This window comes from Sceloporus occidentalis, unplaced genomic scaffold (genome assembly GCF_023333645.1).
Source record: "Sceloporus occidentalis isolate IW3139 unplaced genomic scaffold, rSceOcc1.0.p SCAF_8, whole genome shotgun sequence".
NCBI lineage: Eukaryota > Metazoa > Chordata > Lepidosauria > Squamata > Phrynosomatidae > Sceloporus > Sceloporus occidentalis.
Genome location: NW_028316988.1, coordinates 15,962,041 through 15,978,952, shown reverse-complemented (window position 1 = coordinate 15,978,952; position 16,912 = coordinate 15,962,041). Strand labels below are relative to the sequence as shown.

General features: G+C 51.9%; 1 protein-coding gene across 2 annotated transcripts in view; it reads left to right on the top strand.

The window, feature by feature from the left end:
* The first annotated feature begins 13,098 nt into the window (after nt 1-13,098).
* The window catches only part of ARRDC1 (arrestin domain containing 1), a 29,959-nt gene continuing 26,145 nt past the window's right edge, over nt 13,099-16,912 (top strand). For both annotated transcript variants that reach the window (XM_089534943.1, XM_089534942.1), the window contains exon 1: nt 13,099-13,351. In XM_089534943.1, coding sequence (XP_089391069.1) covers nt 13,234-13,351 — 118 coding nt within the window. In that variant the 5' untranslated portion in view covers nt 13,099-13,233. The remainder of the gene's footprint in view (nt 13,352-16,912) is intronic.

Here is a 16,912-nt window from a genome sequence, read left to right as displayed (position 1 = left end):
ATCACATCATCACCACACTATCATTGTCGAAGCAAGAGAGAATTGTTAGCATTAAAAGCATCAAAAATACACAGAAAAGGCACTTTAAAATGCACTTTAAAAATACACTTTAAAAATACACTTTTAAAATACAGCTTAATAATGCACTTTAAAGATACACTTTTAAAACACAGTTTAAAAATGCACTTTTAAAATACAGCTTAAAAATGCAATTTAAAAAATACATACAGTACTTCCTTCTTCCTCCTCCTCCTCCTCCTCCTCCCTGGCACCAAAAAAGGGCAAAGGAAATGGCCCTTTCCTTTCCCCTCTGGCTGCAGCCCAGCCCAACAGAGGAGGAGCTCCTCCTCCTGAGTCTGGCTGGCCAATGGGGGCAGACTGGGGCTGGAACAGCCCCGCCCCCTGCCAGCGCTCACAGACTCAGGCCTGGAGAAGGGGCGGGCTGTTCAGCCCCAGCCTCAGCAGGAGGGTCCTCCTCATTAGCCCTGCGCTTGGCTCTGCAAGGGCCAGCAAAAGCAACCTCATAGACCCAGGACAAGGAGGAAACCGTGCAGGGATGCCCCCTAGTGGTCAAAACCCGGGATTGTCCCGCCCCCAGCCGGGTTATGGCAACCCTCCATGTGTCCCCATGATGCTACACATATCTCTATGTCACTGCTTGCTGTCGCCGCTGCTGCCTTCTCCCTGCTGCCCACTCAGGGATGTAGGGGGTGGAGGCGGAAAGCATGGGTCTGTGCAACTGAGCCCCTAACCACTTTCCCCTTCTTGTCGGGGTACAACCAGACCCTTGTTGGGGGAGGACTGTTTCTCAGTAGCCTTAAGCAATAAGACATAAGCAATATGTCCAAGCACAGGTGTTAGAGGCTGTTGTTGATGGCCTGGGTCTCCTGCAGCTGCTCCCTTTTCACACGCGACTTGTCCAGCCGCTCACTTCCTGCCAGGTCCACCAGGCTCAGCACAGCTGGAAAAGGGAAGCAAGGAGGAAGATAAGGCCAGGCCAGCCCCTTGCTTCCTGGGGGAGACAGGCTCCTCCGTGGGGTGGCCATTATGCCTCATATGCAAAGGCTTCCTGCTTCTGTCCGGCTTGGGGCCAGAGTTAAGGGCTAGCCCTGGGCCCAAGGGCAGTCCCTCACAGGCGCTCCGGAGCTCTAGGGGAGATATTCTGGCCCTTGATGTGGAGCTGGAAGATGCTGTGTCTCCGGGAAGATCGCTCATTGAGCCTGGTCCCGGCCACGGAACGGTGGGCTTTGGCTTGCTGGAGCAGCTTCAGCACCTGCCGGAAGGAAGAATGTCAGCCGGCTCCCTTCCATGGAACTCTTGCCAGTGGGGGCTATGACTGATTTGGGGGCTTCCAGTAGCTTTATGGACTTGGCCTTTGCCCGACATCATGGCATCCTCCTGGAGGCTCTGCCCAAGCCCAGGACAGTGGAGACGAGTGATAGACAGCTTCTCCGGCCTGGCCCAGTGACGCATCAGACTCCAGTGCTCCACCTTAACCTCTTAATAGGCGGGGGCCCTCTTCCTCCATGTTGGCCTTCTGCTCTGTGAGGGGTCGCTGGAACAGAAGAAGTGGGAAGAGAAAGGAGATCCGTAAGGGTGCATGGGGGGGAACTAAATTGTCCCCTCAGTGTCCCCTTCCCCATAGAGCACCCAGGGCTAACCCACAGGGGCTGCAGGGAACGTTGCCCATCCCAAGGCAGCTCACAAGTCAAAACCATGCTCCATTCTGACTGGAGACCAGGGTTCGAAGCCCTGCTTGTCATGGACACCCATGGGACATCCCTTGGCAAGTCACCTTCTCTCAGCCTTGGAGGAATGCAAAGACAAACTCTCTCCAGGCAAATCTTGCCAAGAAAACCCCATCCTAGGGCCACCGGGTCGGAACCAACTTGAAGGGACACAACAGGCAAACAAAAGTAGTTTGGAGCCACGGCTGCAAGGGTCTGGGAGAGACCTGTGTGTGTGTGTCTGTCTATGTATAGCTCTTTCCATGTATAGTTTAGCTTGTTTCCCCCTGGAATTATGTGTTTAGTTTAAAGATGGGGATAAGGGGATTTATGTTACATATATAAGCTATGTATTTTATTTTACATTGCGACCGGCCTCCATCCTTTTTGGAGAGGCGGGATATAAATTAAACATGATTATTAGTAGCAGTATTTCAAATGGTGAGCTGCTAATTATAGCTATAATTAATAACAAAACCAGACATTTGTATCTAATGGACTCGTGTCTCTCTTTGTTCCTTAGGCAGACACTCACGAAGGTTGAGAGAAAGGAGCACAAGCCGCAAACAGGCTCAGTCATGTCCCAGGGTCCGGCTGTTTGAAAGCTGGACTCGAACAGGAGACCCGGGTTCGAATCCCGTTCTTCTCGGCCGTGCAAAAACGCTCTTGGAGGCCTTGGCCGAGTGCCACTCTCTCAGCCTCAGGAGGCGGCAATGGCAAGCGCCATTCCCTGCGCTAAACCTGAACATATGTAGACTATACATAACAAAACATATCAAGGCTGCATCCACACTGGAGAAATAACCTGGTTTGGCACCACTTTTCAGCATCCCAGCTCAAGGCTATGGCATTCTGGGAGCTGGAGTATGTTCTGGGGCCTCCAACTCCCAGAATGCCATAGCCTTGAGCCAGAAACAAGAGTTAAAGCGGTGCCAAACTGGGTTATTCCTCCAGTCTGGATGCAGCCCATATGACAGCCTTTTGCATGCAATCTGTTTTAATTCTGTGCTAAGTACGTTTCCATGTTTTTAATTGTACCGTTGTTGCTTTTTTAATCTCGAAAGAGGCTCCGTCCTAGTTTTGGGGAAGGGACAGGACATATGGATATATATATATATATATATATATATATATATATATATACACACATACATACATACATAGGCTTCCTATACACCTATATCCTGTCCCTTCCCCAAAATTGGGCCCCGAAGCCTCTTCTATGTCTGCCATATGTATGTCTGTTATCCGGTGAGCCTTCCTCTCTGTCAGAGAGCGCTCTGGGGCCACATTGGACTACAGTTCCCAGGCTTCCCTAGCCCTGGGCCAAGGCAGGACTAAGGTTCCCAGGCTTCCCTAGCCCTGGGCCAAGGCAGGACTACGGTTCTCAGGCTTATTCCCTAGCCCTGGGCCAAGGTAGGACTACGGTTCCCAGGCTTATTCCCTAGCCCTGGGCCAAGGTAGGACTACGGTTCTCAGGCTTATTCCCTAGCCCTGGGCCAAGGCAGGACTAAGGCTCCCAGGCTTATTCCCTAGCCCTGGGCCAAGGCAGGACTAAGGCTCCCAGGCTTATTCCCTAGCCCTGGGCCAAGGCAGGACTAAGGCTCCCAGGCTTATTCCCTAGCCCTGGGCCAAGGCAGGACTAAGGTTCCCAGGCTTATTCCCTAGCCCTGGGCCAAGGCAGGACTAAGGTTCCCAGGCTTATTCCCTAGCCCTGGGCCAAGGCAGGACTAAGGTTCCCAGGCTTATTCCCTAGCCCTGGGCCAAGGCAGGATTAAGGTTCCCAGGCTTATTCCCTAGCCCTGGGCCAAGGCAGGACTAAGGTTCTCAGGCTTATTCCCTAGCCCTGGGCTAAGGCAGGACTACGGTTCTCAGGCTTATTCCCTAGCCCTGGGCCAAGGCAGGACTACGGTTCTCAGGCTTATTCCCTAGCCCTGGGCCAAGGCAGGACTACGGTTCCCAGGCTTATTCCCTAGCCCTGGGCCAAGGCAGGACTAAGGCTCCCAGGCTTATTCCCTAGCCCTGGGCCAAGGCAGGACTAAGGTTCCCAGGCTTATTCCCTAGCCCTGGGCCAAGGCAGGACTAAGGTTCCCAGGCTTATTCCCTAGCCCTGGGCCAAGGCAGGACTAAGGTTCCCAGGCTTATTCCCTAGCCCTGGGCCAAGGCAGGATTAAGGTTCCCAGGCTTATTCCCTAGCCCTGGGCCAAGGCAGGACTAAGGTTCTCAGGCTTATTCCCTAGCCCTGGGCCAAGGCAGGACTACGGTTCTCAGGCTTATTCCCTAGCCCTGGGCCAAGGCAGGACTACGGTTCTCAGGCTTATTCCCTAGCCCTGGGCCAAGGCAGGACTACGGTTCCCAGGCTTATTCCCTAGCCCTGGGCCAAGGCAGGACTACGGTTCCCAGGCTTATTCCCTAGCCCTGGGCCAAGGCAGGACTACGGTTCCCAGGCTTATTCCCTAGCCCTGGGCCAAGGCAGGACTACGGTTCCCAGGCTTATTCCCTAGCCCTGGGCCAAGGCAGGACTACGGTTCTCAGGCTTATTCCCTAGCCCTGGGCCAAGGCAGGACTACGGTTCTCAGGCTTATTCCCTAGCCCTGGGCCAAGGCAGGACTAAGGTTCCCAGGCTTATTCCCTAGCCCTGGGCCAAGGTAGGACTACGGTTCCCAGGCTTATTCCCTAGCCCTGGGCCAAGGCAGGACTACGGTTCCCAGGCTTATTCCCTAGCCCTGGGCCAAGGCAGGACTACGGTTCTCAGGCTTATTCCCTAGCCCTGGGCCAAGGCAGGACTACGGTTCCCAGGCTCATTCCCTAGCCCTGGGCCAAGGAAGGACTAAGGTTCCCCGGCTTATTCCCTAGCCCTGGGCCAAGGCAGGATTAAGGTTCCCCGGCTTATTCCCAAACCCTGGGCCAAGGCAGGATTAAGGTTCCCAGGTTTATTCCCTAGCCCTGGGCAAAGGCAGGACTAAGGTTCCCAGGCTTATTCCCTAGCCCTGGGCCAAGGCAGGACTACGGTTCCCAGGCTTATTTCCTAGCCCTGGGCCAAGGCAGGACTAAGGTTCCCAGGCTTATTCCCTAGCCCTGGGCCAAGGCAGGACTACGGTTCTCAAGCGTATTCCCTAGCCCTGGTCCAAGGCAGGACTACGGTCCCCAGGCTTATTCCCTAGCCCTGGTCCAAGGCAGGACTATGGTCCCCAGGCTTATTCCCTAGCCCTGGTCCAAGGCAGGACTATGGTCCCCAGGCTTATTCCCTAGCCCTGGTCCAAGGCAGGACTATGGTCCCCAGGCTTATTCCCTAGCCCTGGGCCAAGGCAGGACTACGGTTCTCAAGCTTATTCCCTAGCCCTGGGCCAAGGCAGGACTACGGTCCCCAGGCTTATTCCCTAGCCCTGGTCCAAGGCAGGACTATGGTCCCCAGGCTTATTCCCTAGCCCTGGTCCAAGGCAGGACTATGGTCCCCAGGCTTATTCCCTAGCCCTGGTCCAAGGCAGGACTATGGTCCCCAGGCTTATTCCCTAGCCCTGGTCCAAGGCAGGACTACGGTTCTCAAGCTTATTCCCTAGCCCTGGGCCAAGGCAGGACTAAGGTTCCCAAGCTTATTCCCTAGCCCTGGGCCAAAGCAGGACTAAGGTTCCCAAGCTTATTTCCTAGCCCTGGGCCAAGGCAGGACTACGGTTCCTAGGCTTATTCCCTAGCCCTGGGCCCAAGGGCAGTCACTTACAGGTGGTGCGGCGCTCCAGGGAGACATTCTAGCCCTTGATGTGGAGCTGGAAGATGCTGTGGCTCCGGGAATTTCGCTCATTGAGCCTGGTCTGGGCCACGGAGCGGTGGGCTTTGTCTCGCTGGAGCAAGCTTCAGCACCTGCTGGAAGGAAAAATGTCATCAGGCTCCCCTCCATGGAACTCTTGCCAGTGGGAGCTATGATTGATTCGGGGGCTTCCAGTAGCTTTATGGACTTGGCCTTTGCCCGACATCATGACATCCTGCTGGAGGCTCTGCCCAAGCCCAGGCCAGTGGAGACGAGTGATGGACAGCTTCTCCGGCCTGGGCCAAGGCAGGACTGCGGTTCCCAGGCTTATTCCCTAGCCCTGGGCCAAGGCAGGACTACGGTTCTCAGGCTTATTCCCTAGCCCTGGGCCAAGGCAGGACTACGGTTCCCAGGCTTATTCCCTAGCCCTGGGCCAAGGCAGGACTGCGGTTCCCAGGCTTATTCCCTAGCCCTGGTCCAAGGCAGGACTGCGGTTCCCAGGCTCATTCCCTAGCCCTGGGCCAAGGCAGGACTGCGGTTCCCAGGCTTATTCCCTAGCCCTGGTCCAAGGCAGGACTACGGTTCTCAGGCTTATTCCCTAGCCCTGGGCCAAGGCAGGACTGCGGTTCCCAGGCTTATTCCCTAGCCCTGGTCCAAGGCAGGACTGCGGTTCCCAGGCTCATTCCCTAGCCCTGGGCCAAGGCAGGACTGCGGTTCCCAGGCTTATTCCCTAGCCCTGGGCCAAGGCAGGACTGCGGTTCCCAGGCTTATTCCCTAGCCCTGGTCCAAGGCAGGACTGCGGTTCCCAGGCTTATTCCCTAGCCCTGGTCCAAGGCAGGACTGCGGTTCCCAGGCTCATTCCCTAGCCCTGGGCCAAGGCAGGACTACGGTTCTCAGGCTTATTCCCTAGCCCTGGGCCAAGGCAGGACTACGGTTCTCAGGCTTATTCCCTAGCCCTGGGCCAAGGCAGGACTAAGGCTCCCAGGCTTATTCCCTAGCCCTGGTCCAAGGCAGGACTGCGGTTCCCAGGCTCATTCCCTAGCCCTGGGCCAAGGCAGGACTACGGTTCTCAGGCTTATTCCCTAGCCCTGGTCCAAGGCAGGACTGCGGTTCCCAGGCTTATTCCCTAGCCCTGGGCCAAGGCAGGACTACGGTTCTCAGGCTTATTCCCTAGCCCTGGGCCAAGGCAGGACTGCGGTTCCCAGGCTTATTCCCTAGCCCTGGTCCAAGGCAGGACTGCGGTTCCCAGGCTTATTCCCTAGCCCTGGTCCAAGGCAGGACTGCGGTTCCCAGGCTCATTCCCTAGCCCTGGGCCAAGGCAGGACTACGGTTCTCAGGCTTATTCCCTAGCCCTGGGCCAAGGCAGGACTACGGTTCTCAGGCTTATTCCCTAGCCCTGGGCCAAGGCAGGACTAAGGCTCCCAGGCTTATTCCCTAGCCCTGGTCCAAGGCAGGACTGCGGTTCCCAGGCTCATTCCCTAGCCCTGGGCCAAGGCAGGACTACGGTTCTCAGGCTTATTCCCTAGCCCTGGTCCAAGGCAGGACTGCGGTTCCCAGGCTTATTCCCTAGCCCTGGGCCAAGGCAGGACTACGGTTCTCAGGCTTATTCCCTAGCCCTGGGCCAAGGCAGGACTGCGGTTCTCAGGCTTATTCCCTAGCCCTGGGCCAAGGCAGGACTGTTTCCGGAGTGTGTTTGGGGCCCTTGTCTGCCTCCTTGAGTCCCGCTGTTGGGAGGGAGGGAGGGAGGCAGGATAGGAATACATGGCAATAACATGTCTGAGGCTGCGGCTGAGAGAGTGTGACTTGCTGGGAATGGTGTTCATAGGGGCAGCTAGTCACCAACAGAATCCTGCGGCTCCTGCTTCTCTGTCAGGGCCTCCCTGTGTCCCTGACGATGGGGCTGCAGCCCAAGTGCCCAGCAGCCAGGCCCTGGGCGAGGGAAGGACTGCAGGGCCCATCCTCCCCACATAGACTGGGGCGCCCCACGAGGCCAAGCCGGGAACTGCAGGCGGCGGCGGCGGCAGAGAGGAGCCTGAGGCCAGTGCTGGAGGCTGCCATCCTGGGAGGCCGCGGCCCTTCTGCCTGGAGGAGGCTGGGGAGCCAGTCCCTGCGGGGCTTCCGGGGCCAGGCTTGTCCGGAGGGCCCCTCAGGAGCAGGCATAGCCCCAGAGGGAGACACACAGGGCCGCCCCTGAGCCACAGCCTCCCCCTCCAAGGCGAGCAGAGAGACAGCGGCACTTGCCCTTTTCCTGCTCCGGCTCAGCGTCTTCTTCACGGCTCCCGCCAACGCCCTCCGCATTTAAAGGCGACCTCCCGTCGTCCCCCGCGCGCAGCCAGCCAATGGGGAGCCTCCCTCGGCGCCCTCGCCCCGCTTAGCCCCGCCCAGCCCCGCCCCAGTGCTTGACAGAGGCCGGCGGCCGGTTCGCGCCTGCGCAGGAGGACCCTTCCGAGGAGGAGGCGGGGAAGGGGCTGGCTTTATCCGCCTCGCCTCAGTGCAGGGCATGACGGGAAATGGAGTTTTCTGAGACGCTGGGCCTTTCTCTGTCAGACAGAGCTCTGGCGGCACCATAAACCACAACTCCCAGCATTCCCTCGCACTGAGGCGGGGCAGTTAAAGGGGCCTCAGACTGGAGGGTTTCTGAGTTAGAAATAATAATAATCATCATAATAATCATCATAATAATTAAACTGGATTATCTCTGCATTGGAAATAATAATAATAATAATAATAATAATAGTCAGCAAACTGGATTATTTCTGTATAATAATAATAACAATTAAACTGGATTATTTCTGCACTGGAAATAATAATAATAATAATAATAATAATAATAAATTATTTGTTTTATATTTATTTTAATTTTTATTTATTTTTATTTGTTTTTGGGTATATTTTATTATTTAATGTTAATATGTATTAATATGTATTTCATTAAATTATTTTAGTGGAATTTACGCCTTGGGCAGGAATATTTTAATGTATTTTCCGTTTTTAACTGATTGTCTGTACAAGACGCGGCCAAAGCATGACAGCCTCAGTTGGATCCTCTTGGCTTCCAGGGAGATTTCCGGCTGGATCTGTTCTGGGACCCATTTCTTTGTCTTTTTGCTTAGCTTACTTGCTAATTAGCGTACTTGCTGTTCACCGCTATGATCTTTGGAATAGCGATATATAAATAAAACAAATTATTATTATTATTATCGGCCATCCATGGGATCCTGCGCACTCTTCTCCAGCACCACATCTCCAATGAGTTGATTTCCTTCCTATCCGCTTTCTTCAGCGTCCAGCTCTTGCATCCGTATGCAGTAATAGGGAATTCAGTGGCTTGTATGATTCGTGTCTTAGGATCCTTCCTAGTTCTTGCACAGTTGACCTCCCCATTCTTAGTCTTCTTCTGATTTCTCAGCTGCAGCCCCCAATTTTGCTCAGCGTTTCATCCCAGGTATGGGAATTCTTTGACTGTTCCTATTTCCTCTTTGTTGAAGTCATATTTGTGTATTTGGCTCTCTGTCATCTTTTCAGCCCTGGAGAAATCCGATTCCCACCGCCACCTGCATAGAAACATCTGAAGCAATCTGGTCACAACACTCCTGCAAGGTAGACCGTCACCAATCGAATCACAAGGGCCATTTCCTGCCTTCCTCACTGGAATCCAATGCAGTGAGCAGATCAGGAGGTTGGACGCCAGGTGGTGCTGCTCAAAGCACTGACTCACTGAGTAAGGATCGGGAAAGGGCCTTTAGCTCCGTCTTCTTCATGCCTCATTCTTCCCGCCTGTGAAATGGGCAGAGAGACACTGCTCTGTTGCAGATCACAGATTGGGTTACCTTTGGTTTATAGCCAACTTGTCATGCCCCTGACTCATGATGACTCTTCTTTTGTTATCGTTTTAGACAAGGGCCACGATCAAGACCACCGACCCCCAAGTGTTTCTTTACAACTTGATTCATTTTGTGTGAAACAGATTAACCCTTGCAATGAAAAAGTCAACCCTTTTTGTAGCAATGTATGTAACATCTACAGGGAATTCTGCTTTCATCCTCCACCAGCCAGTTCTCCAATGCAGCTTCGTTCTGGAAGAAGCAGACTCTCCCACATATGTGAGAAAATTATCTGTGGACGAAAAGGGAAGGCCTCTTCTTAGATATATAGCTACTTAGGTGCTGCTGCCACACTGCAGAATGAATGCAGTTTGACACCGCTTTAACTGTCCTGGCTCCATCCTGTGGAAGCCTGGGGTGTGTAGTTTGTGGCAGAACCAGAGCTCTCCAACAGAGAGGGCTTAGTATCTCCTAGAATGACAAATCCCATCACTCCGTAGCATTGAGGAGAGTGGAACTGAAACTGCACCAGTTCTGCAGTGTGGACACAGCCTCTCTCAGCATCCCAACCTTAATGGGCTTCTACTGACTATACGCAGGGACGTAGTCAAGGGGGGGGGGTTCTTGGGGTCCAAACCCCCCTCCTTCCATTAGAAAAATGAATGGTGTGTGCTGCTGCTCCGCCGCACCCAAGCCCCATTATAATGGTGGCACTTAGTCTGGACCCCCCCCCCCCTTTCCTAAAATCCTAGCTACGTCCCTGCTATACGTGACATAACAGGTCATGCAACTGACTCAGATTAAGTTCTGACATGATCTATCACCAATCCTGGAGTCCCAGGTCACGGTTTTATGGATGGTGGCACATGAGGAGAGCATATTTGCCATGGTCTGTGTGTGTGTGTGTGTGTGTGTGTGTGTGTGTGTGTGTGTGTGTGTTACAACACAGCAGGTTCCTACAGCTTTATGTCACACCTTCAGATGACCATGGTTGAACCCATGAGCTTTGAAGTGGCGGCTGGACCTTATTATTATGCCATTATGTCATTTGTAAAACTGATTTGTGCCATCAGAGCAAACCGCTTCGTTATGTTTTTGTGGGACTGAGGTTTTAAACCAGCCTTTCTAACTTGGAGAAACCCTTAAAATAATGTCCAGGTCTTAGATAACCTGCTGTTTTAAAATTATTATGTTGTTGTTGTGTACCTTCAAGTCCTTCCCGACTTACGGAGAACCCATCATAAGGTTTTCTTAGCAAATTTCTTCAGAGGGGGTTTGCCATTGCCATGAGGCTGAGAAAGTGTGAATTGCCTAAAGTCACCCATGAGTTTCATGGCTAGGTAAGGATTTGAAACTTGCTCTTTAGTCCAAAGCCCAAACCACTACACCAAGCTGGCTCTCTTTATTGCCTTTATTACCTTCATTGCTCTCTTTGGTCCAAAACACACTGCAGTAATAATCCAGTTTGGATTAATGTTGAGGTGGAATCTCTTTTCCTGTAGCTTGAAACCATTGCTCTGTGTCTTAGGTCCAAAACACACTGCTTAAATAATCCAGTTTGCGACTGCTTTAACTGCCCTGGCTTATTGATGGGGAATCCTGGGAACTGTAGTTTATTGCGACACCAGAGCTCTCTGACAGAGAAGGCTAAATGTCTAGCAAAACTGCATTTCCTAGAATTCCCTAGGATTGAGCCAAAGCAGTTAAAGCAGTCTCAAACTGGATTTTTATGCAGTGTGTTTTGGACCTTTATTACCTTTATTTGGCCGACCAAAAATGCACAAAGGACACGATGCAAGCTTTCCAAGCTCCACTGGCTCCCTGGTCAGGTGACGGTGTTAAAAACCAAACAAAGGAGAAACACAAAGAAAAGATAACATTGGAATCCACTCTGGTGTGCTGCAACAAAACTACAGTTCCCAGACTTCCATAGCTTTGAGCAATGGCAATTAAAGTGGTATCAAACCAGATTATTTCAGCAGTGTGAATGCAGCCATAGATTCCTTGGCTCTCCCTTTGTTTGGACTGCTTGTGCCAATGGATTAGCCTGCTTTGTCACATTTCCCATTTCCCAGCAGTGACTGCAGCAGAGAAAAGATTCCTAGAAGCGTAAAACCAAAAGCTGTGTTACATGCCTCCCCAACTACTGAAAAGCACTCTTCGCATTTATTAAGACAGGTGCATTCCAGTAACAGAGAACCATTAATGGCACATCTTTTTTTTTTTACTTTTTAATGAAAAACATCTATAAAAGGCAGAGACTGAAAAGCACATCATCTGACTTGAACCTTGAATCTGCCGCCCCCTTAGGGTCTGCAAATGGCAATTTTTGGAACTGCCTTTGTTCACATGGAAAGGAACTTGTGTTACGCACCATGGGCACTTCACAAAGAAAACGTAGAAAATATTTGTTCGCTGGATTTATAGTTTTCATTCTCTGTCTCAGACACACATACACTCACTCTCTCTGCAGATCTTGAAAACTGAGCACTACAGGAAAATTTCACTGGTAGTCTGTGAGTCCCCGAATGCCATCTTTCCACCTCCCCATAGCGACCCCCTCTGCCCCTTTCAGAAGGGGGCGCAGGAACAAGATGGTGCCACATTGATGGGCCATTTCTGGGCTTCCTGTCTCTTTGGCCACCATGGAAACCAGATCCTGGAGAAGAATAAGCCTTTGATGGGAATCGGCAGGACTCGTGTTTGCTTGGGAAGCTGGCCAAAGGCATCTTCTTTCACCAGGTTCCTTCAGTTTGGTTAGACACAGAGCTTGGGAATATCACTTTGTGGGACTATAATCTCCAGAATCCCCAGCCAGCAGGACCACTGGCCATGTTGGTTGGGGGAATTCTGGGGATTTTAATCCAGAAAAGTAACTTTTCCAGGCTTTGGTTATGTTATGTATGGGCCATACATAATGTCTTTCAGCGCTTGCCCATGAACTTCCATTTTAGGGTTAATTTCTAGGAAAATGTATGCGTTGCCAAAACTCCTAGAGGCCTGTTTAGACCTATACATGCTTTTGTTTTGGCAAATGATGGGAGGTGTAGGTCCTACACTGCCACCTGGGGGATGATGGGACCTGTAGCCTGAGCTTTCTAGGTGCTGCTGGGGACCAAAATGTTTGTATCTACTAGAGGTGTTGGCCTACACAACTCCCATTATCCCCAGTTTTACCACCTGAGGATGCTGGGGAGTGGTGTTGGGTGTTCTGTGGGCACTGGGAATTGTAGTCCAACATTGGTGGCAGGGGGATGATGGGACCTGTAGCCCACCACCCTGGAAGGTGCCGCCAGGTGCCAAAATGATTGTACTCAGTAGAGGTGTTGGCCTACAGCTCCCATCTCCCTAGGTAAGAAGAGTTGCTGGGTGTTCTGTGGATGTTGGGTCTTGTATTCAAACACTGCCACCTGTGGGATGCTGGGACCAGTATCCCGACCCTTCTGGAAGGCAGCTCCAGGTCCCAACATGTCTATCCCTACCACTGGTGTCCCCTTACACAACTCCCATCCTCCCCAGGTCACTGCCTAGGGCTCTCTGCCTGTGGATGATGGGACATGTCGCCATTGGGGGGCTTTCTGGGGATGCTGGGAGCTGCAGTCCAAACCTGCTACCTTAATTACTGAGTTTGGGTGTCTGAGTGATGCTGGGACCTGGTCACCAAAGGAGGCGGGGCTGAAGGAGAGCACCTCCCATCATCCGCCTTCCTCCCAGGCTCCTGCATCAAGAGTAAGGAGGGCGGTGCTTTGCCTTGGAAGAGGCCGCCCAGGTCCTTCCCTTCCTGGGCAGAGAGAGTCAGGATTCAGCCTTTGGAGAGGCAGCAGCAGCAGCGCAAGAGCCAGGCAGCAGGAGCCGTGCGTAAAAACCCTCCAACCTTCGCCGTGCGTAAAAACGCACCAAGCTTTTCTCCTCCTTCTCCATCTTCTGCCCAGGAGCCATGGGGAAGGTGCAGCTCTTCGAGGTCCGCCTGGGCGAGAGCCGCGTCGTCTACAGCCCCGGGGAGCCCCTGGCTGGCACCCTCACCCTCCGCCTGGCAGCAGCCCTTCCGTACAAAGGTAAGGCAGAGCCAGGCAAGAGGGAGCCAGGGCACCCTTCTCTTGGCTTTCCTTCTGGCAAAGAGGGGCTGAGGCTCAGGCCAGACCAGCAAGGGAAGGCAGGCTGCTCTGTCTTCCCTTCTGGGCTTTTGGTGCCAGCCATGGAGCCAAGGGGATGGTCCTTTTCTCCTGGGAAGTAGGTGCCAGGGCTCAGACTAGAGCAGCAATGGAGGAGAGCCTTCTGTGACTTCCCTTCTGGCAAATATATATGCTGGGCTTGACGCTAGCTAGGGAACCAAAGGGAGGCTAGTTTTCTCCTGGGAAATAGGTGCCAGGCCAGCAATGGAGGAGACCTTTTTCTTTCTTGCTTTTTGGCAGATATGTGCTGAGCTTGATGCCAGCCAGGTAGCCCTGGAGAAAAAGGTGCCAGGGCTCAGGGCAGCCCAGTAATGGAGGGGACTCTTCTCTGTCTTCCCTTCTGGCAAATATATGCTGGGGTTGGGGCCAGTCAGGTAGCCAAGAGGATTGTTGTTTTCTCCTGGGAAATAGGTGCCAGGGCTGAGGCCAGCCCAGCAACAGAAGAGAACCTTTTCTGCCTTTCTTTCTGGCAGAGGTGCCAGGGCTCAGGCCAGGCCAGGAAAGGAATGGGCCCTTCTGGTTAATGCCAGCCAGGCAGTTAGGGGGGTGCTAGTCTTCTTTGGCAAATAGGTATTAGTGTTCATGCCAGCCAGTTGCTCCTTTTCCTACTCTCCTGGCAAACAGATAAGGGGCTTACCTAAAGGTACCTAAAGGGATGCTTCTCTTTCTCCCTTTTTATGGAAGAGTTGCCAGGTTTGATGCCAGCCAGTGAAGAAAGCTGGGAGAAAAGTGGCTTTTTATTAATAGGTGGAAGCTGATAGTTCAACAGTGTTTTGAACCTTTGTGGGAATTAGGAACTGGGAACTAACCAGAGTGTAAAATGAGCTCTGCTCTAAATCTCTCCTCTGGAAAGGGTTCAAGGTCTCTACACTAGTTTTCTTGCTTCAAAGAAACAGAGCTGGTACCTCTTGGCAAAACGTTGTTCAGAAGATTGTTTTAGTAGCTAAAAGTCTGGAATCATTTATATTTTTCCTTTTGTTCTCCAAAATTAAAGGTAACAGAAGTTCCAGGGACACCCTACAAGAGATGCCTTCTGGTTTCAGATTATCTGTCATGATTTTCCTTAAACTGACGCTGTTACAAATCCCATTGTTTGAGGTGATGGGAACTGTAGTCTAAAATATTGTGAGAGCACCCAACTATCCTTATGTCTCATCGGTCTCCTCGTTGGCAGAAACTGAACTTCAGAACCATGCGGAGAGGAACTGAACATATAGTTGGGAAGACCTCAAGGTCCAACTTTGAGTGACAGTTATATTACAAAATTGGGGAATCTTTCTGATGTCTTTGGGCTCGAATTTCCATCAGGCTTGGCTAGCCTGGCTTGTATTGTGGCATGGTGGAAGTTGTAGTTCACCACCACTTGGAGAGTTGCAGGTTCCCCATCCATGCTTTCCTAGGACCTGCCAAAGGGTAGCAAAATATGTAAGCTTTCAGGTTCCCCAGAACTCTTTATCAGCCTAAGTGCAGAGCCTGGAAAATGTACTTTTTTGGACCCAAACTCCCAGACTCTTCCAGCTGGCTTGACCCATGCTGGATGGGGAATTCTGGGCTTTGTAGTCCCCAAAAGTAGCTTTTCCAAGTTGGGTACCAAATAGTAGGGGAGACATCTCTCTCAGTTTGGGCTTAGAGAGGCTACTTTCCAAAAACAACCTAACGCTGGCATCACTTTGACTTCGGCATCCATTTGAGTTGCTTTCGTACCTTCCTGTCTCATGGCACATTGGGTCTGGGATGGTGCTGTAGTAACCAGGGGACACCTTGTGGAGACTGATGGGCTAAAAGTAAGCAGGTGTAACCCTCAAGATGTCATTTGACTGCAACTACCATCATCCCTCACTATGGCTAGAGGTAGAATTCAAAGACGTAGTCATGTTCGTCTGTAAAAAACAGTATGGAAAGGGATCTTGTAGCACATTTGAGACTTAACACATTATTCTTGGGTCTTCACATTGCAAGCTCTGTCTCAGAGCATAGGATCTCAACGTCAGTCTCAAGGTGCTACAAGATCCCTTTCCATATGACTGGAGGCTGATGGGATTTGCAGTCCAACCTCTGTAGGGTCAGTGATGGTGCTGTAGGAGCCTTTCATAGAGAGACTCGTTGGCTGTAGTTCTGGATGTCCTTGGACTGCAGCTGCTATTATTCCTCACCATTGGCTATGTTGGCGAGGGGCTGGTGGGACTTACACTTCAACAATGCCTGGAGGACCACGATTGCAGGCTGCACACTGCATCAGGAGAGACTCTTCTCTCTTTGCCTCCCTCTCTCTTCATCCACCACCTTCCTCCTTTCCTAAGCTTTGCAGCTCAACCGTGAATAACCAGCCATGTTCTCCGGGGCGAATACTGAGCTCCAGTCTGCTGACTGAGCAGTTCAGGGTTCGGGCAAACGGAGGGTCCCTCCAGGCATAGTGGAAGCTGGTGAAGGCCTCTTAATTCATTTGCAGAAGGGAAGCAAAGAAAAGGCTTGGTGTGTGTGGTTATGTTGTTTATAACCATCTCCCGGAGAGAAGGGCCTCTCTCCAAGACTGCATTTCCCACTCCACTAGCATTCTTTCCATGCACCGAAGCAGGTGTCATTCACGTCATAGCTTTGCTCCTGTTTTTCTATCCTTCTCTGGCCTAGGGTTCCTTGCCTTCACATTGCAAACTCCATCACAGAGCATGTGGATCTTTAATGGAGCCAAAGGAGGAGTGGCATCAGTGGGAAGGGGAGTGCAAGGGGTGTGGGCCGCACCGGGGGACACCCAAAAGAAGGGGTGACACCCAGTTGGGACTTGTTTTCCTTTTGGTGCAGGAGTGTGCCCTTCCCAGCTGCTCCATCTCTGGACTTTCCCCCCAGGAGAGCAGGAAGACGAACACCCATTCTTCCTGGGTGATACCCTCCGAGTGGGTGACGTCCGATCTAGTGATGACACTGCAAAGGTGCATGACCCTTGGGCAAGAGAAAAGCTTTGTGCCTCCCTCACCTTGTGAAAGAGGGCACATTGGTAATGGAAAATTAGAGAGAAGGGGGGAATGAAATGGAATGTGTTTGGAAGGGACATGGAATGGAGTGCCTCGCCAAAGGGCATGGCTGGCTAGCACTAGGAAGGGAAAGGGTATTTGAACATACTTGTGAAATGGTTGGAAAGCTTGCTTTTCCACTTCTGGAAAAAACCCTGACTAGAAGAATCTTGGACTGATGAGAATCTTCACGATTCCGGATTTATTCGACGCAAAATTCACACGCAGAGCAAACGGCATTTTTGGTGCAGGAAATTTATTGGCAGAAATACTCTTTCCCGCTGTTTTCTGCACAGAGAAAGCTGTAGTTGGGGATCTATTCTATGCAGAATTCACATATGGGTCATTTTACAGAAAGAACAGCGTTATCTGTCCAGGACACATGGGTTTCTTTGGTTTTCCAGAGAAGGTGCAGTCTTCTGTGCAAAAATCACAC